Source organism: Bombus impatiens, unplaced genomic scaffold (assembly GCF_000188095.3).
Source record: "Bombus impatiens unplaced genomic scaffold, BIMP_2.2 scf_0640, whole genome shotgun sequence".
NCBI classification, from domain to species: domain Eukaryota; kingdom Metazoa; phylum Arthropoda; class Insecta; order Hymenoptera; family Apidae; genus Bombus; species Bombus impatiens.
Genome location: NT_177059.1, coordinates 1,226,985 through 1,248,849, shown reverse-complemented (window position 1 = coordinate 1,248,849; position 21,865 = coordinate 1,226,985). Strand labels below are relative to the sequence as shown.

The 21,865-nt window shown below is 32.2% G+C and overlaps 1 protein-coding gene and 1 long non-coding RNA gene across 5 annotated transcripts in view; one reads left to right on the top strand and one right to left on the bottom strand.

Moving 5' to 3' along the window:
- Positions 1-138: 138 nt before the first annotated feature.
- Positions 139-21,865, bottom strand: part of LOC100747375 — a 23,679-nt gene continuing 1,952 nt past the window's right edge. Inside the window, exons 1-12 of one of the 4 annotated variants that reach the window (XM_033322460.1) lie at positions 9,647-9,840; positions 9,266-9,564; positions 8,066-8,413; positions 7,515-7,809; positions 4,856-4,997; positions 3,713-3,906; positions 2,790-3,432; positions 2,297-2,451; positions 2,040-2,195; positions 1,831-1,969; positions 812-1,653; positions 139-584 (exon numbers count right to left, since the gene is read on the bottom strand). In XM_033322460.1, coding sequence (XP_033178351.1) covers positions 435-584; positions 812-1,653; positions 1,831-1,969; positions 2,040-2,195; positions 2,297-2,451; positions 2,790-3,432; positions 3,713-3,906; positions 4,856-4,997; positions 7,515-7,809; positions 8,066-8,413; positions 9,266-9,324 — 3,123 coding nt within the window. In that variant the 5' untranslated portion in view covers positions 9,325-9,564; positions 9,647-9,840 and the 3' untranslated portion in view covers positions 139-434. Of the gene's footprint in view, positions 585-811; positions 1,654-1,830; positions 1,970-2,039; positions 2,196-2,296; positions 2,452-2,789; positions 3,433-3,712; positions 3,907-4,855; positions 4,998-7,514; positions 7,810-8,065; positions 8,414-9,265; positions 9,861-10,423; positions 10,487-21,865 lie in introns of those variants that run through there. The other 3 variants (XM_033322459.1, XM_033322461.1, XM_012389241.3) reach the window with 3 other exon arrangements.
- Positions 4,272-13,899, top strand: LOC117152067. Its single transcript, XR_004462299.1, has 3 exons — positions 4,272-4,510; positions 5,099-5,100; positions 13,886-13,899. It is a non-coding gene; the product is annotated as an uncharacterized LOC117152067 (long non-coding RNA).

Here is a 21,865-nt window from a genome sequence, read left to right as displayed (position 1 = left end):
TTTATTAACTAAAATATTTTGTTGTTTTTGTATGTATATATATGTATTTATTATAATTAGGAAGTAATATTAAAAGCATCTGTTTTAATATTTTGCAATTTTTATATAAATGGTATTTATTATTTACATTTATGTTATATATGAAAAATATTACTGTGTGTGTATTCGTACTTTACAGTACTTAATGATATATTTTACACGAAGAAGAAATACATAGTTATGTTTTAACTGTCGTACACATGTCAAAATGCAAAATATACGAATATTTTTTGAAAACGAATATAAAGTAAGTGTTTATTTGTCGATACCGCGTATTCCAACTGAATTGGAACTTCATAACTATGTAATATTAGTTATATTTTTTAAAAGTAAAGTATAATAAATTATTAGCAGTATTAGAATAACGTAACTGATAATTATTATTTTATAGTATTCTATAGCTCCGATATTTCGGATAAGAAATCCTCGTTAAGTAATAAACTATCATCTAACAAAACCATATTTATGTTTAATTCATCACCAAATTCGTCGTCTATGTATAAATCTTCGGTGGTATTGTCTGCTATGACGATATTGTCAATATCCTGTAACAATATAAGTAAGGTAAATATTTGTCATTTAATGCATTTCTATTAATTATTGTTGAAAACATAATAGCTTTTAATATCTGCTTTATCGCATTTTTATATGAATGTTTCTTTTTATTTATATTATTAATTAATAATAAACAAAATAATTAATTGCATAAATGCTTAAAGCATACGCAGTACATATATAGCGTACTACAGCTTTTGTCGAATAAATAGCTTACCCCTCTGCGTATAGGTAATTTCCCTAAGGCCGAGTTGTTAACTATTCTCAATTGATTCAATGTTGCTGGTAAAGAACGCCGCCTTGGTAAATTACTGTGATGACACGTTTTGCAGTTTCTGTATTTCGTAGTATCGTTCATAAAATCAAGATTTTTCATAGCAGACTTTTGTTCATTTTCCTTAATTTCTATCTTAGTTTCGACATCGCTTTCCTGAACGGGTATTTCAGACTTTTGTGCAGTTTCGGAGGCTTTGGCGTTTTCTTTAATACTAGTTACTTTATTGTCTAAAGATTCAGCCTTTTCTTCTGATATTGTATCAATGTACGAAGCGTTGAATTCATTTGACACTTCAGCAATTGATTCGCAAGCAAAATTTCTGTTAATCGTTGTGTCGTATAAATGGCTGTAGTTTTCAATATTGGTAAGGCTAACGCCATTATTATTACTAGACTCGCTTTGTGTTTCATTGCTAATCATCGGGTTATCTACATTAGACTTATCGAACAAAAATAATTTGTCTTTTGTCGTTGACCATTCAATATCGCTAATTTCCTCGTCGTCGCTGTTATTTTGTAAATCGTACAGATTTTCGAAAATATCCTTCTTGGCTTGATTATCACCCAAAGTTACTTCAAAGTCCCCACAAGAGTATTTAAATGTAGGAGACGGACACGAATCGTTACTATTTGGAGTAACGGAGCGCACAATTTTTGTAGCTCGGTCCAAAGCATCTTTTAAGACTCGCAAGGGTTCGCTCTGAAGACTAGTGACCGACGTTGAATTGTTTATATTTTCGCATACTTGGTCAGATCCTCCCAGGCTGGTTTCTGTTTTAGTGACTAATCGTTTTATCATAAAGATTAATTGTTACACTAAAGATAAGAAAATGTTATAAATTTTAGAACATTATAATGTAATAATAACTTTTCAAAACTACTTAAACAGGAATAGTATTATTTCAGCCTGAGACAAGAAGATTAGAAAAATATTTTATTTTTACTAGATTAATTTATTACCTTCCGAGCTTTTCTTTATGACGTAAGTAACATTGTTGTTGATAGAAACCGATTCTGTTGATTTTTCTGTTTGAGTTTTAGTCGTAGCTTCAGTGGAAATAGTATCGCTATCGTCTATCTGTTCTGCAAGGTAGCGTGGCTGTAATTATAAAGTATACAATCGTAAAGATTTCTAGGATTTTCAAAAACAAAATAATATAAATTCTTACAGATTCATCGGTATGTATTTTTCTCATTTTAGATAAGCAAATTAACTTCTCCTTTCTCCATAAAGATGTTTCGAAGAAGGTTTGTGGGTTGGAATTCAATATTTGTGGTTGTATTATTGCATCCTTAATGCCCTCAGGAGTATGTAAATAGGGAATCTGTAGCATATATTAGAATATAATGAGATTCAATGTTACTTGTCGAAGAACGATCTAATAGAGCCCAGAGTATGTTAAACTAATTTTAAAGAAAATTGTACCTTACGATATTGTTGAAACGTTGACTTCATGTAAGTCGGATTATACTGATTAGGAGATTTACTGTATTTTGGTTCTAAGCTAGTTTTGTGGCTAGCTGGCTTATGTGGTTCGTAATCCTTGCTTTTTACTTTAATGAGCATTTTACTGGTCGGACCTGATTTAAAATGATTAAAAAACTACATAAAGTAGTGTTGTAATAAGTAAAATATATTATTTATTTAAATATCTTATTAGCATTGTATTTGTAACTTTACGTCTTTTAAAAATTAATAAATAACAATGGGAACATACATTCGGAAGAATTATTAAACTTTTGTTAGAATTTTAATTCACTTTCTTAATTTAATAAAAATACTCCCAATTTTTTTGATTCGTCTTTTTAATTTTCCTAGTTGCAGAAAGGAATTATAGCTCTTTTACCATTGCATTTATCAGACTCCAAATGATCTCGAAACATTTTTCAAATAATACAAATAAAAAATGTATACGTACTTATATTTGGAGATGTATGTGACGACTGGCTGCCGTAGAAGAAACGTTGCCTTTTATTTGCCAATATTTCTTTCAATTGTTTTAAGTTAGTTCTTGCGTCTTTGTAGGATTCATCGTCTGAAGATTGTAACAATGGCGAGGAATAAACCGATGTTGTTCTAGACTCCGTTGCTTCCTGCGGTGCTTTGACTTTTCTATAAATATTGTTCCACGGTTGCGAAATTTCTTGTACATTGAATTCTTCATTTCGAATATTTGACACTTCTTCGTTAGTAGTCGGATAGTTAATCTTCTTATAATTATTTTGTAAATTGCTAAAAGCGTTCGTGTTTTTCTCTATATCGTTTCTAGTATTGCCTTTAACATCGTCAGCAGAGAAATTTATTTCTTCGATATCAGGTGTTACTTTTTGATTTGCATTTTGCTTGGATATTGACTTTCTCGAATACGAATGTTGCCTCAATGAAGGATCTGGACTTATCACGGAACGAGATAACTGTTTGGTTGAAACGCTTTTCGTCAGTTTCGGACCCTTATTTTTCATGGGAGATTTTTTTATTGGCAAGATATAAATATTTTCAGCTTCGTTATTATTGTTCGCGTATTGGTCGACATAAATTGGTTCTTCGTGTTCGTATTGCGTCTAAAATTGATGATACATGTTCGATAGAAATTCGTGGCGTCTACAAAGATCTTAGAGTTTTTAAAAGTGAAAACTGCACAGAAATAAAATTCCTCTATCGTATCTATTGGAATTTAATGGACATGTAAAAATGTACCAAATTAGATCGATATTATATAATTTTTCAAATTACCTAATAACAAATTTCATTGATACTATATTTCTGAATTAAATAAGATGTCACGAGATTTAATATTTTAATGAAGTTTAAATCTAAATTTCTTTTTCTACAGAAACGTACCTCCAATCTCTGCAGAAATCTACGCATTCTATCCATATCCAATGTCCTTTTATTAATATCTAATTGTAGTCCAGCGTCTAGTAAATTATTCAACAATGGTGGAAAATCATATAAATCCATAATAACACCACGTTTCCAATGCACGTACTGTCTCTCCACGTCTGCTTTACTATGTCCACTCCATGGTACATGCACTATTTATTAATCGAAAATCAATATTTTCTTATCAACCAATTCATAATTTTACGCATACGGATATTTATTAATGTACGATACGAGGACTAAAATTAGTCGTTGCAAAGAAAAGCTTTCGGAGGATTATTTTTCTTTTTTTTTTTGCTTTTATACAAAAAACGAAGGATGTACAAATTTCAGACGATATATATCTAAGAAAATCGAATTTTAATTTTTAGAATGTGAAGAAAAAATAACGACATAGAAAGCATTAAACTGCAGGGTGTTTCTGTACAGGTAGTACAATCGGATTTACATAGATGGATTCCTTATGAAAAAATAAAACGAAAATATACACTCGCAGCTTCGTTCTTGAGAAAATTAAGTTTAAACATTCTTCACGTACGCGGCCATTTGCCACGCTCTTAACGTAATCGATTGCACTACACACTGCACCAGTAGATCTTAATTAATCCGATCTAATATAAAATTATGATATACATATTAATTATAAATATAAGAGACGCAGATATGGTTGCTGCTATTTCACTTATAATTAAAAAGCAAACGTGCATCATACGCGCATATGTTATCCTGCTTATTACAAATAAATATTTTGAAATAGTTGCGAAACTTCGTTTATCGCGTCTAATAAACGCAGTGCCGCGAAAATCACGCCGTTCGTTTAAAACTATTGAAATCTCAGTGAACGTGATTTCGTTTCCTTATTCGTTCTAAACCTGTTTCATTTTTATATTGAGTCGTTGGTGGCGTTTCTGATTGAAAAGTTAATCTCCTAATCGTTCAGATTCAGGCGAAGAAATCGTATGATGCGTATGAAATTCTTCGAATACACAAAACTCGTTTCGGATCGTTGTACGAATTGAACGCATTGTAAAAAAAAAAGAAAAAAATAATAGTGGAAGAAGGATCGACGATTCGATCCATCTGATTTGATTCGACACTTACTTGTACACATTTCCCAAATCAATAAAGCCAGTCCGTATACATCGCTCTGTTTATATGGTTCGTAACTGTGAAAAAGTTCTGGCGCTTGCCAGCGAAAAATCTCGTTTCTTAAACGTTCCTCGTATTCTCTCTCTGGTTTTGGCTATAGTAAAATTAAAAAATACAATCTTGTCAAAAGAAAGTTGATAAAAATGCTTCTCAATGGCACTTGTATATACATAAATTGCGTATTCGAGAAAGTAGATGTTATATTCGTAAAAAAAAAAAAAAACACTGGCGTATATTATATAAGATATCTTTATACGGTTACAAAATATTTCGTGACTCTTTAAAGTCTATCGGCTGTTCTTTATTTTGTATTACTAACTAAAACTTTTATATATCTGTATTACTGTATATATCTTACTGTATATATATCACTTTATATATCTGTATTATTATTATATATCTGTACGTATGTTTAAAGTTATATTAAGATGTTCTTCGTTTCGTAAAGTATCTTTACATTATAATATGCGCGTACATTGCAACATTAGGCGTTGCTGTAAAAAATATTCGTGGGAACTGAGCGCGAATCGAGACGGAAGATTGTGCAAAATTCACAGAATCTATTGAAACGTTCGCGTGTATGTTAGAGCTACTTGATTCACACATAAGCACACGCACGTTCTAGTATAATTCTCTTCGTAAAAATATCTGCAACACTGATTTTAGGCATAATACCTAAAGTACATAGTACATAAATGGTTTTTATAAATCACGTTTTCTAGCACTTTACTACAAAGAAGTATCCATATAAACGTAAGTTGCTAATTAAGTGGAGTTTTTTAGATATCCGGGAATTCAACGATAAAATATTTTGGAAATATCGACATGCTCTTAGTTGAAAAATTAAAAGATATATTAAGTGTTCCGTTTATGGTGAAACACAAACACGGATGAGAAAAACAGTGTACGAATTTGGATTGAGTCATGTGTTCAAAAATAATGTACACGACAGGTTCAGCTATCCGCTACCTATGATTATCGTGAATTTCCATGTTTCATCCGCTGAACGTAATTAACAGTGTTACGGTACAGTGACTTTATTCAAAATTGAACATTTGGTGAGAAGCGATGCCGACAATTTCCTGCTACGAAATACTGTTGGGTGCGTCAATGAAAAAACGGATATGACGTTATACTTAATGTCAGCTGTGTGTAGTTCACGAAATGATAATTAGGGGATTTCGCGTATGTCGGAAGAACCTTTTTTTTCACGTTTCGAATTGATCAAGATTTTGTAAGTATAAAGTAAAAATCGGATACGAAAGAGCATATAATATTAGTTAAAAGATATTAAATATCACTATACGACACACGTGTCGCGTTATAAAATAAATCACGTATATTGTAATTTAATGGATATGAAATCTGATCAGCGTTTAATCCTTTCACTGAAATAGCCGAATTCTCGTTAGTATACTTATGCAACGTGTGAATTATTATATTTTTCATCGATCCTCGATCTACCGCATCATAATCAGTTCGTTAACTCGCAATAGTGAAACCAACTTTCAACACACGACTTTTTACCTTTATTGTTCTTTGCGACCAGGTTCTTTCTTTCGTTAATAACCTGCAGAAAAGAATTCACGCAGAAAAGAATAATTGCTGCTGGCTCTGTGAAAGTCAATTCACATTGTGCGAAGAGGTAACACGCTGATATTTGTTCACAAATAGTTTGCATGAATTAATTCCCGAGGATTTATAAAAAAAAAAAAAAAAAAAAAAGAACTGTCAAGTAGTCACACCTTGCAAAATACAGTCTGCACAACAGTTCGACACGTATGGATTATTTTCAATTAATTTCGTCCGATGACGAACGAGTAATTCGCCATATCATTATTTTTCCATGACGATCAATTTCTTCATTGTCCGCGAAAGAATGTGCAGCGCAAAGATTTATCGAAATGCTTTAATGCAACCTGGTTTAACAATTTATTAAAAGCTCACTTATGAGATGCAGGTTTCGCTGATAGGTAAATTATTATCCTTTGACAATAAATATGAAATAGTTACTTGAATACCAATTGAGAAAGAGCCAAGTGATTGGAAAGAAAAATTGATCGACTAAGATTTTTTTTGACTGCGACTACATCAACGAGCATTTTAAGCGGCTAGAGACTTTACGTTTTACAATAAAGTAAATGTAATTTTGAAACAATGCTTGATTTCTGATTTTACATTGTTCTATTCTTAGATTTTAGTTCATGAGAAAAGATCGTCAAAGAATGGCAAATAATATCCGTCGAAATAATGTAGTAGAAAATAAATATAGATCCTAAGTTTTACAATTCTATTTGAGATGTTACGCACTAGTAATATTAAGGAGACATTTTCTGGAGGATTATTTACGCGCAAGTCAGCCACTAACACTTTTAACTCACATTACAGAAATGTTAGAAACATAAGTTATATTGATATCGTTAAACGTCATTGATGAGATATTTATTAGTACACCCAATCCTCTTACAACACGGTATTCTGAAAGTACGGTTCCGATATAACACGGAACGAATGAGCCATGTTATAAAAATATTGACTAAGTAATTAATATCAAAGTAATTAATCAACGTATGTCATACACCACCATAAAAAGATGAATATGTTCACTTACACTGTTGATATGCATGGCCAGTTCCCATCCACCTAGTTTCACGACACCATTAGAAGCCAAATAGACGCAATGCGAGTTGATGGCACTGTGCACGTATCCGCGCATGTGAGAATGTCTTAAAGCATCGGACAGTCTTCCTCCGCATTTCGCAATGCCTTGTATGGATATTCGTTCACCCTGATCGTGCATGTAATGATAAAGGGTACAATCGATGGATTCGAAAATAGAGACCAAGCCATGATCGTCTGTGAAGGTACTGGCCATTAACAATAGCACGTTAGGGTGTCGAATCTCCCTAAACAGAAACATAAATATTACAAAAGTGAAAGTGAGAAGATAATGCTTATGTATCGTTTCCATTTGTCTCGTTTGATATTATTCACGAAAATTACTCTATTCATTATTTTTCTTTTTTAAACTGTCAGTTGTGAAGATCGTAAAACGTACAACATGTATAAACTGCTTTACGTAAATTCATATTTTTGAGAATAAAATGATAGAAACGTATCGATAAAAGTCAATCGTTTTATAGAGTATCGATCGGTACGTACGAAAGCACATCTAAATCCGCTTTCACAGCATCTTTGCATTCCGGATGCGAATGCCTCTTCAGTGAAACTCGTGTATTTTGCCATTCTGCAAAAATCAATTCCAGATATCGATCTTCCGTGCCCGCTACCCATCCAATTTCAAAAATCTCAGGAGCTAATACATGCGGTACACCTGGTACGATCGATTTCGATTCTCGTAAGTTTCGTTCGTTGTCGGATTTATTGTTATTATTTTTTGACAAAAAGTCTGCCCTTTTCTTATCGGGACTACAAGGTGCTTCGATGTCCACGTCGTCGGAGATTCGTCTTCGATCTATGAAAGCTTGAAGAGCATTACGATAAGATTCGCTAAAAACAGAAGTAAAAATATTATAAGTAACGAAAAAGAAATGTTGTATTCCATAATTGTATTTATTAATAATCTATCAATTATAAACACGTTAAAATATATCTACGTATTTCAATAAAAATGAGTACAATAACGCTTTACTACATTAAAATATTCTACTATTCCGAAAATTTAATTCTTTTAATTCAAGTCACAAATTAATACTACGAAATTATTACTATAATATTAGACAAAAAGACAATTATGTAACTGAAATATTGTCTAACAAAATATTGAATATCTACGGACACTTTAAGAGACACTGCTTTTTAATTAATAAAATCAAGTTACTTGACTTTCTCTACAATTTTAAAATTTCATATACATTTATTGACATTTTTAACCTACGTTACATCACATCACATAGCATACCGTATAATATTATATTTTAATTTTAATCGATTAATTGATATTGTAACAAATATTACAATAGTATCAACACCTTACTTATATTAGCCAAGTTGAGAACCCTTTCACAAATGTAACTGTTTTGAGACAACACGAAAAATTCACACATAACAAACGATAATCATAAAATAAAAGACAGACAATGTTTCTAAAGGATAGTAACAATAACATCATGTGACACCAAAGTGTAATCGATATACTACTTAAATATACAAAATAAGTTTGAGTGATAATGATAATGCTTAGAAACTAGAAAATACTACAACCTTCCAAGAAATTAAATATGGCACGATGTCGATTAGAAGAACCACGGTGGATGCTGTCAGTTTGAATTCTCTTTACGATATACATGATGAAATAGGTTAAGACGTTTATTGCTTTCGCGCGGAAAATGTAGCACTTACCTGACGGTCTGTCTGCGATTGTATTTCGATCCTTGATGGCTTTTCACTCTGTCTGTCATTTTGTAAATCAAAGTAATCAAATTCTGTTTTACATTTAATAGTTATGTATCCTTCAAACTAAATTCGTGGTGGCACTAGTGTTGTTAACGTGTATACTGGATCGAATTATCGATCGTATATCGATAAAAACATTCTAAGATGCGCTATTAGTCATCACCGAATATCTCGTATTGTGATTGGTACGTTGCAATTTTGAATTCGAGCAGTCTATTTATTTCGTGATGCAAGCTAGTACAACACTTCAAAAATTATATTGCATTTTTTAAAAAGTGAACGATATTGATTTGAATCAAATGACATTCGAATAAAATGGATTATTACATGATTATGAACTACGCAGTAGTGGTTTGGTGAAAATTTGGAAGTCCTAAGCAGTAAACAGCATCAATACGGTCTGTAGTCGTCGGACAACTACAATCGCTAAACGATTTTCCACGGTAGGTGTGGTGATAATGATCGCTATTTTCTCGTGTTCAGTGAGGTTTAACATATCACAACGAGCCGGAACCTGACCTAACATTGAACTTTTAAGAAGAAAAATACGAATACTGTATACCTTTGAATATATTATACCATACATTGCAGCAACATATGTCGGTGAGTACCTCTATTCTATCGAATGTGAAACTTTTACAAGTGTCACATGTTGTAGTCTTAGATCGTGTAATGCATGTGTCACATGTTCGTATTATCTGCGAATAAACGTACAATACCAAAAAGATACGATGTCTGTCCACTATCATTTTTTTTTTTTAATAATTCAATAAATTAAAAGCAAAGATTGTTTAGGAAGGCATCAAATGGCGGGCTGAAAATCATAGTAGTGTAAGTCAGTTCAGCGCTATTGTTTATTAATCGAGCTGTTTTATTTTCGTTATTATAAAAACATTCAATTCCTCACCCTACACACGCACACATACATACGCATATATTTTTAAAATTAAGGAATCACGTTGCAATACAGAATGAAATTAGAACCTAGTTAATTATCAAATTGAACGACCAATTCTTTTAACGATTGTAAAATAACTAATGTTCTTAAAATTTTGACTTACATCGTTATAATTCTGAGCCAGCCAAATATGATATAAAACTTACTTATTGAGGCCGTTCTGCTTTTGAGCTAAATTCCAGTCGTTTCGATCTCTTTGTATGGTATCTCTGAAAAAATATATACACTCGTGTCATTGAATTGGCAGCGTGCAATGGAAAAGAATTAGAAACCGAGTTAAGCACGTGAAATTCGTTCGATCGATCGGTAACGAGAAAATCGTTATCTCTAGATATAAGAAAATTTCCGTAAGAATTGAACTACATTTTAGATATCAAATTAGAAATATTATTAGCAAATATCGTAACATTTTTAAATACTTTTGAAATCAGAGATATTAAAATAAATTGTAGATCTTAAATTGGCAATATCATAGGTGATGTTAATTACACTTTAAAGACATTATTAATAATATTAAAATTAAAATTCGTTCCTCAGAGGGAAGGTAAGTAATAGACCCGTCAATTTTATTCTGTTACGATTCAAAGAGCTAGAGAGGTTAGTGGAACGACTCGAATGGCAAAAAGCCGAAGCATTACGGAAAGTAAATAGTTTATATCTGTTTTTTGTCCGCGAAATTCCAGGCTCCACGAACTTGTACTTTCTCTGATTCCTTTTTCATGGATCGTAGAACAACCACACTGCCGACACGATTATGTATTTCGTTTCTTACTCTGTTCTCTTTCCTGCGCTTCTTCCTTCCTTCCGGTTTATATATCGTTAGTGATGTATTCGTTAACAGAGCGAAAAACCGAATGACAGCTTAAAACGAATGTTTCGCGATCTAGTAAACATAGAATTTGGGCTTCTAAATAGAATAATTTTTATCGGGCAAGTTTAGCAAATTTTATTATTAAAATTTGATAAGACTGTCTTGAAAATTCTCACAGCTTTGAACTATTCGCTGCATTAAGCCACTATATATGCATACATAGTGAGTCATCGTTAGCGTTAATTAGGCATATGTATGCTGAGGATCACGATCCCATGTTGTATGACAATTTTTTTTACTAACGCTAAGTGTGTGTTTACGTTAAATATCTCGCAATCTCTATATACATTTTTGGCTTGGTTTCAAATTTTATCGATACAACCACGATAGCCGTGTGTCAATGAAAAAAGTTTCATTCATACAAATTTTCTCTGTTAACTAATCAAATGTTCTTACGAGCCATTGTACTTGTGACGTTAAATCCAGATATAACAAATACCACAGAAACGTTGAAGACGACTCAATAGTTATTATTTAAAATTATTATTATTTAAAATTATCCAGTTATAAGATTGCGTAGCTAGGAAAGTAGACGTACTCGCAATTGACGAGATCAAGCGTAAACGGTAATTTCTTCAATTGAATTTAAGCATTAAACAGGATTTCGTTAAGAAATCCCTGCAACCAATTGCTGGAACAATTAATTAAACTCTGCGTAATGGTTACATCGAGTGGTTAAAATTGACCCTATTAGCGTTGAACTTATTCTTCTGTAAACGGTGTCGATAATTGTTACGTTGCCTCTACGTTTCATTTGATTGAAATCAACTCGTTACATTTTTTATAAATACAATGTATAATATTACAATATCTATATACTTTGATTGTTATAGACGATTTAATTGATCGATAAATTTTACGAATCGTTTAAGTTGTAATCGATCTTAAACGAAAGACTAATTGAACGACCGATAAAATCGGAAAGTGAGTAACGATAACCTAACGAACTTTATCGATACTAACGTCCATAAAGTTTTTTCATGGTTTTATCGATGAACACAAGTCGAAGCATAATTAAGACTCTCTAATTTACACTCGAAGGTAACCGAAACACTTTATCTCGTGATTCGTACAAGGACTTACATATGGATATCGTTCTTCTTTGAAATTCAATACGAATCGTAACAACGTGCACAATTTACAGAGTAGCAATTTTTACGTCTATTTCTATGCCGGTGAAATCAGGAACGCCGGATGAAGATAGGTAAGATACAGACGTAACGATAATGCAATCTGATAAACTGTAATCTACTAACTAGCGAGAACGCTAGCAAAAGTAGTACGCTTCCGTGATTCACTTCGTTTGAATATACTCGTTTAATTAAAGCTAAATACTAGCGACTGTTTATTGAGAACGATATCAAATCATTGAACGTTATGATAGTTTAATGATTATTTAATTTGATAATAATTTTCGTTAGAAATAGATATCAAGGAGTGAATGAAAAATGAGCAAAATTTCTAATTGGGTTGCGGATTTTTATGCAAATTCGTATTTTTATATAACCCGAGAAATTAAAGATTCGTCGTTAATTTTGGTAAAGATCGTTTCACGCACCAGGTATTGCAACAAAGAGTTTACTTTTTCTGCACTTATATGAGACATTTGCACGATTATATCGATAAACTTATCGTGACATTATTTGCGATATATTAAATCAAAATCATTCAAAGAAATAAAAGGGAATAAGTGTCGTAAAATAAGCGATAAATATAGCTGCATTTTTTTACGAATTATCGAAAGATATGTGCTCGATACATATTTTGTCTACGTGGTGTAGATTAATCATGACAGAATAAGAAAATTAAATACAAATACTGCACATCCTATGACCGCATTTCACGTATCTTCGGCTAATAAACTAGGTGACGAGTTGTGTCTATATATTTTTTTTTAAATTATAACTAGTTTGTTGACGATCTGAAGTAAATATTTTGGCTTGAAAATTTATATGTTATAAGAAAATTATTTGTGTAATATGCTGCCTTTTGTGAAATCTTACTTTGATAGTAAGTGTATCGGTACTCGATAGTTCGAAAGATCAATCTCAAAGACCATCAGCCACGTCTCATAGCAGTAAAACGAAATTTTTAGACGTTAGAATCGTTAGCCAGTTAGTCCATTATATCAAAATACTAAAACTTTGATATACATAAATTCTTATTTATACTTTTGACAAATTCGATAAATATTCATTATCAGACTGATTGCACAACCGACGATTACTAACATTAAACGTAACGTTCAAACAGATATCAAAACGAATATCAGTCGCTTTCAACCTGCAATTTCTTATTAAATATCAACGTATATTATGCAATCTTTATCGTTCATTAAAAAAAAAAAAAAAGGTAAGAACTGCGGTGATACGACTTCTTAAAATAGTTTAACACGATCAGCGAAGAAACAGGACGTAACGTTTTAGCTCGCGCTTTAAATTAATACTACCGATGTCTATGTACTCGTCGTCCATATGACGACATAACTATTAACAGAGAAAGCATATGGTATATTAGTATGCTTAATAAACCCTTATTGTGTGCTTGTGCAGCGAGAACTGACCTGCCGCTATTCTCAGATCCGCATCGTCACAGTTTCATTAGCAGCAATTATGTAATGCGAATATGTGAAATAAGATGATTCGCGAATTTGTCACAAGACAAACGCAAATACGAACGCTAAAATGAACTTGTAAGACGGTGTAACGCGAATACTGCTATCGCTTCTGATATTAAGAATCGAAATAATAATATTACAAATATTTCACTATGTATTTATACGGTATATTTTACACTAGCAATGAAATTTACTATTTCGAAAATCGACTAATCCTACTGAAAAGAGGAAATTTTATCTCTTACAATCGATAACGAGTAAAATCGAAGAGTTTCGTTTCAAGTTCGAAGGTGAATGTAACTTTCGCGAATAAAATATAACAGTTTATCGCAAACATATTAATCATATCATTTTACGATAGAATTTATCATCGTTGAACACGAAACCTGAGTTTCAGTCAAACGTTGTAAAAAAATGTAATTATCATTCTAATTTCTCCAAACGTACGATACTCGGTATTATTTTCTACTATTTCTCTCAATTTTATTTCTATAACATTCCGTTAGCTTCAAACAAATTGGCCGCTTCTACATCTGTCCATCGAACGATACAACGTAATTGGTCGAAATCTTTCGTATTCTCTTTTGTATTCTCACTTGGAATATTCGACGAATAAAGTACGTAGCTAAATCTTCGTTTTGCTATGATTTTACGTAGAAAACACTTGGTACCGGTAAGCGTACGATCATTTAGTTAGAAGCATAATGGAGGTCGTTATATCGTAGCAAAGCTACGTTGATTCTAAGGTAACGGTTTACCTGTGCTCACCTCCAAACCACACAAAAGGCCTCGTTCTTTTTGAGCGTAATTAACCCGTATCTTCGATACGCTTGAAACTTTTCGGGACATTTTCACAAAGCAGAAAGCAAACGGTATTACGGAGAAACTCGTCCGGCTATCTATTTTTGCCCGATCGTTGTCTATTGTTTGATCCAACTATTTATTCGCTAGCATTATGTAGCATCTACCTCGTATTTTACATTTCATGACACGATCGTTCGGTCGTTGTCTTTCATTGATATCGAATCTTTCCATCGCTGTAGTCGTACGTAAGATGTCGAAGCAAGCTTTTAGATCAACGAATACATTTACGGAACAGAGTGCTTTATCAACTTTCTTGAAACTTTCTTATAAATACGACAGAATGATATATTCGTAATTAAAAACGTTTGCGGCGTTGTCGAAATTTAAATTTTACGAAAAGAGTTTATATTATCCCGAATCTGAATATCGTAGGCTGTTGATCTTACAGGATGTTAATTTCGTGGACCACTAACTCCATTGAATTTCAGTAGTACGGAACAGCGGTTTAACGGAATTTTCATTTTAAAAAATACTAAGGATTTTAATTTCTCAGAGTCGTATTCGTGAGTTATATTGTATGTAGATAAGTATCTTCAGATATAGTTAATATATATTTGTATCGATCCATTGGAAAATTAAGCGACGAGTTATATAAATTTATATATGAATTTTACGATAATTCTAACTTCATAACATATAATATCAAAAGTTCCTTAAATTAAAGTTGACGCTAATAACGTTAATATCAGAGATATTTTGTTTTAAACGAAAAATTCTCTTTCAAAGAGTATCGACGTTGAAGGAATTTCAACTTCACAGAACATTAGTTCCATGGGATTTTATAGAGTAATGGCCTTCACGGATATTCCAAGTGCATAGTGTTTGATTTTAAACGCGCACTATATCGGATGATATTTCAATTTCAAAGGACATCAACCACGAGGAATTTTAATATCGCTAAATGTACATAACTGTTGATAAAACATCGCGAAATTTTATGAGATACAATAATACTCTTTATGAAAAACATTTTCTCTCCAGTAAAATTTCGATTCTAAGGAATAGTTAAGTAATGTTAAGAAGCGGAAGATTATTTCAGCCGTACGGAACTTTGTGAAACAATATCCATCTTAAAGAATCGACTTGGTTCTACTAAATATCACAGACAACTTATCTCGAATGAAACTTTTTCTACTAACTTTGGACAACTTCACACGCTCGCAAACATCGCAGAAACTTCGACAGCGCGGATCAAACTGCGGAAACATTCCACTTGAGACATCAAGAGTAGACAAAACTCGAACACGAACTATAAATTCGACGAATAATCACGTTAACGTTCACGGTTGTGTGGACCAGTGACGTAACTAATACAGCAGGTCGTCATTTCGCCGCCAACTATCCGAATGTTTTGGAGCAGGGGAACCGGTTGCAGCGATGCCTATGATAAAGCATAATTCTCTGGTTGACGAGCTGTGTTATAGGCGAAGGTTACCATGTTCGTGTCGCCGGTTTATAAATGGCATCGGCACCAAAAACTCAGAGAAAAAGTGTTAGCGTGTGACATGCGTAACGTGTCGTTGAGATCGCGAGAAATGCCATTGCGAAACGCTTGACTTTTACCTGACTTGGACAAAATGTACGTTAAGATTCTGCTCAAAGTCTGAAACGTTTGGGATACGAGGAATGTCGAGAAAGAAAGTACGATATTAAGTTTTGAAACGAAATGAGAAACGTTCTTAAAGTTAGACAACGATAATGACACGGCGAATGTAACAAAAATGTACAACGTCGAAGACATTTTTATATTGAGATATTTAGGAAAGGAAAGTCAGATCAGGGTAGGAAAGCTAGGTTTAAAATACAAACAAAGAACATAGTTCAACGTAATTTCAAGGTAGTGAAAGATTCGTACGATTTAAAGACAGAAAGAGGTACGTGAAGAGATATTGGATTAAAGTTAAATTTTGCTTTTTGTTATTTTTAACGTTATCATTCTATTCGAAATATAAAATAATCACTAGAAGAAGAGACGAGCGTTCTTTTTATTAACTGTACCGGATACCGAAGGTTCCATCGTATTCTCGTCAAGTACGTATCGTTTCGTGATCGAATTCTAGCGTAGATTTAATAATTCACGCTTTTTTAGAAGATTATTTTTGCTTGTTATCTCTTCTAGAAAATGATATAAAATAAGTAAAAAATACAAAATTGGATCGAGTATTTTTAGATGAATATATAATAGGTGCTTGTTTCTTGTTTCACACATGTTTTACTCTTATATCTGTATTTTTAAATGAAATTAATGTTCTTATCGGTTTTACGTTATAGCAATAAATTATGGTAAATTACGTAGATATTAATATTTCCTCTAATGGGTTTCGTAATAACCGTAGCGTTCTAATTACTCTAATGCTCTCCTGTACGAGCTGTGACGCGAAAAAGAAAAGGAAAAACTGGTAAAGCGAATTCCATATTTCCAACGCTTTTTTCCGCACATATCCTGGAAACTCGATCACTCGTGAAACGTTTGGGAATTAACGCGAAGCTATTCCGGTGGAATTTATTTTTATCGAAAGTTTCCATTGCAAGGATTCCTTGTGAAAGTACCGACATTTGTATAGTTAATTGAATCTACTTAACATTCAATTACATGATGTTAATTTCAACCTAACGATAAATAGCTCTTTCTATTATTACTTTCATATGCAAAAATCGCTTGGTTCACAGAACCATTTCTTCTTTCATGTTTTTCCTCGGGAAAATATCTTCATAGATATGTAATAAAGATGCAAATTTATTCCATCTATTTACTGCTACTTCTCTGTGTTAGTTAAAAGTTACTTGTGCAAATTTTTAACCACATACTTATTCAACGCGAGATACAACGATCTAATATCAGGTATCGATAATTATTCAAATATCGATTATCTTCTTTAACGCTAGATTTACCAGAGTGATTACTTTCTTCGATATTATCTATAGACCTATAACTTTTTTCCATTTTTCAGATTCGAACGATTTTCATTCAAGCACGTTCTACGCGAACAAAGGTTCGTTTTCTTCTCGATATGTACGTTCTCGCGTGTCCTTCGTTTTGATTTCTTTTTTACAAACTTCACGATTCAGTGATGTTCAACGTTAAGTTAAACTTAATCAAACCTAACTGAAACGTTGATATTAATAATAACAATATGAACGTTTAATCATCGATTACGACACGCAGAAAATATAAAATATTTCTTCCAAACGAAATTTAAACGTTTCTTCGTTGAAGACGAAATCTGCGTTCGGTGGCTTATCCATCGAGGAACTGTTCCGTCGAATTAATTTCACTGACCCGGCGTTACGTAAAAGCGGACCATTTTCTCCAAATATAGGTTGAGACACAGAACAATCGTAATAAGTGTCACACGTGTGATATATTTAGTAACCGTAATTATCGTATTCATTGTTGTAACGCAGTGAAAGAAGTGACTGCTCGTTTGTCACTGCGCGCCGCGTCGGTTCAAACAATGTGGTCTCACTTTGTTGAACACAGTTTCCTGTGGTAGATTTGCTCGATACGACAGCAACAGTGAGAACTTGACGCAAAAAAACGTTACCGTTGGATTTCCTACTGGCCATTCTTATCTTCCTATTCTCTTTTTTATTACCGAACTTTTGGACAATTTCAGAAACAGCGAAAATCCAGGCGATACCGAAGTATTTTCAAATCGATCGAGCAATTGTTTCGTCGAACAAGTATTTTCTACAATTTTTAAATTACATCTGTCGCACGTAAGGCGACAAAGTGTTCGAACGTAAATTGTTGGCTCTTTTTAACTCTAAACTAGTATCATTGGGTTGTAGGCGATTTACATGGATTTAAGATTAAATTCTTGAATTTTACAGTACTCCGTGTTTATTTCTACTTTATATTTCACGTGGTAAAGATCATTAGCGAGCTTCATTACTGTAAATGTACGGAATATAAATTAAAATGAAATACTCTACAGTCGAATGACTTAAATTAAATTTCATTGGAATTATTATGGCCACCTATGATCCCAACAATAGCAGTTCGGTAGTTGTCAACTTAACAAAAATATTTGACGAGAAGATATTTGACGATTCAATATTTACTTATGTACATGTTCTCTTGTAATGATTTCGTATGTTCCACCGAAACTGTCCATACCAAATTGTTTACCACCTCGCGTAAAACGCGCGAAATTAATTCGTCCATTCCCTCATATGGAAGGAAGAAATAGTTGCGTAATAGAATTCGGTCATTGGATAAGAGTCCAAGAAATACGTAATGACGAAACAATATGCTATTATGGAGTAGCAACTAGACAGTCTACTGCGTCATAAAATTTGTTTTCGTTTTGAAGGTTGACTTTGTTTTCCTCGATGTCGTACAACGTATATTCGCCAACGAATTAAGATTTTCGAACAAATATTGCTTATGACTTGCAAGACGTATTATCGATAATCATATGTTATAACGTTATTAATATAGTATATAAATACACGCATAAAATAATATAGTAAGGTTTTATTAAAGTTTCAGAGTTTGTAATTTCTTGAATCAGAATAATTTTCTTAAAGCGCAAGACTTTTTGTACGTACGTAATGGACGTAAAGGTACGTACGAGGTAAAATAACGCACGTACTACGATTTAAATTAATACAGACAAATGAAATTAAAATAAATAAATATCGAATGGACGAGTCTTAATTAAAGGGCATGTACGTATGTATGTGTATAATAAAAAATTGCAAAATGATATAATTACTGTACGCGTCTGAACAGAAAAGAAACGTTTTATGTACGTGTCTTTGCTACAAAATTGTTTCTTTTATAGTAAATGAGCGTCACAGGAGGTCGTAGCACCCATTGATTGTAACAAAAGTTGCACAGTAATTACCTTCGAAACTCTTTAAAACGAGTCTTTGTAAACATACAAAACTGCGTCGTTCTAACAACTGTCACATTAACAATCCGACTGTTAACAGCTTTATGTGCTTACGTTTAACGACGCTAATCTTAAATAAACGTGAATTTACATGGTATCTTGAAAAAGTTACGCGTACACGAATTTATTTTTACTAAACGGAGGACCGACACATTTTCTCTATTTTTTAATTAATTCGAGAATTTCTCAAATAAAACAGACCCTCGATTATTATCAGAAGATTAAGATTAACAGAAAATTTGGACGTTGCCTCTTGTAAGACTAATAATTAATAAACGTTAATTTATATCTAATATAAAAACTGACAGAAATGACTACATTTTGATTCAAGAGTTTTAATTAAACATTGATATTAATATTTATGAAATAAAATATATAATTTTATTCATAAAACAATCGACAAAATAATGTTAACAACATCTTGTAGTTTATTCTTAACTATTTGGAAAAAAATTTTATAAACAAGATTCGACTATGCGAAAAATTTCATTACCATCAGTTTAATCTGTTTTGACGATCGGTACCTGATTTTGAAAAAGTATGTTCCTGCAGCAAATGATCGTAGAATGTCTCTAGTCTACTTATTGCCCCAATTGATATTCGACATAGGTCTAGTCTACTTGATATTCTAATTAATATTCGACACTTTAATGTCGCAGCGTCTTATGAAAGTCAAAAATATGTTCGTACATGCATCATGAATGTCTCTAAAATACCGTGTTCTAAACTCGAAGCGTATGATACTAAATCTTTCGTCACATCATTCAGGAAAAATACGACTATATATAAGCGATCGTGATGTTTATAAATCTTTTAAGCGTTTGCGTGCAATAATTCTATCTCTGGTTTATTACGGTTTAAGGAACCTTATCAGGCCAACAGTTTACCACGCGATTACGTTAGGAGAAAAAGAATTAAAGATCAAACAGTCGTTGGATTAGCTTGTTCGACGATATAGACTTTTTCGAGCGACGCCGGTTGAGACATAATTTTGGAAATGTTGCAATAAATAAATCGCGATTTCTTCGTTCTATCTTTCGTTTCGTGGTATAATAAAATTTTTGTGTTTGTCGACAGAGTAGGAAAAGAAAGAAATTAACTCTTTGATAATTTTACGTTATTCGTAAAACACATTAAAATTCAGAATAATGTATATATTAAAGCGTTTAAATTATAATATCGTTCAAAGAAAAATAAAGCTATATACCAGGAAATTATTTTACTCGTAGTAATAAGCAATCTCGTTATTATTAGCACTTTTCTTTCGTCGAAATAACTTTTCATTGACGTTAATCAAGTTTTTCAGCTCGCGAGTTTGTTAGTAGTTAATTACTTTTTTCTGTTTTGTGGGAAATATTACTTCCTCTTCACGCTTCGAGCAATGTGTACTAAAGTGGTTAAAATAAAATAAAATCACGCCTGATCATTAAATATTTTGATCATTAAATATTGTTAAAAAAAGTTATACGACTAAATTCCTATGCTTAAGTAATTAATAAAAAAAGATCGAATTACTGTAATAGTTTCTATTACGTAAAATTGGAAATATCACGAATATAAAATTACTCCGAGTGTGTAAACAACGTCTTCTACCCGTATTATTATTCTTAATAAACAAAGTGTAGAGTATATAGAATATGATTTTAATTTATTAAATATCTTCATCCTTGCCATTCGAATAATTTATCTCGTTCACTCGCAGAAACAGTGATATTAATTTCCAATCTTTCGAGTTTTAAATTTCTTGAAAGTCTGTGACCTTTAATCGGTAAATACACTAACAGTTGGAATTGTATTGCGCCGAACGTTTCGAAGAATCATTTTCTTTAAACCTTATTTTTTATCTTTTCTGTTTAACTGTTTTCAATCGTGTCACCTTTATTTTAAATTTATGATAACTACGCGAAATACGATATTTAAAAGTAATGTCGTTTATACACGTAACAACGTATCAGTACGTTTTCGCCTTGACAAGGAGCGCAAAACACTCCGCGTTATATTTTACTTAAACAATAAGTACAGTTACCTTACTAGTAATGACATTATAAAACTGTCAATGACGATGTAATTATGGAAGTACATGTACAAAAAGCTCTTCGTTATATTTCATTGTTCCTTTACGAAATAAGTAGGACTATATCATCCAGTGTAATAATCGAGAATCGTATAAGGAAGTTTGCAACGTTAAAATATACAGAAAACTCGATTGGCAAATAGCGACAGATGATTTCGTATGTGATTAATTGACGATAAAATAAAAAAGAAAGAAATAATGTTACTATACACTGTCAATAAATACGAACGTTTGACAAAAAAAAAAAAAAAAAAAAAAAAA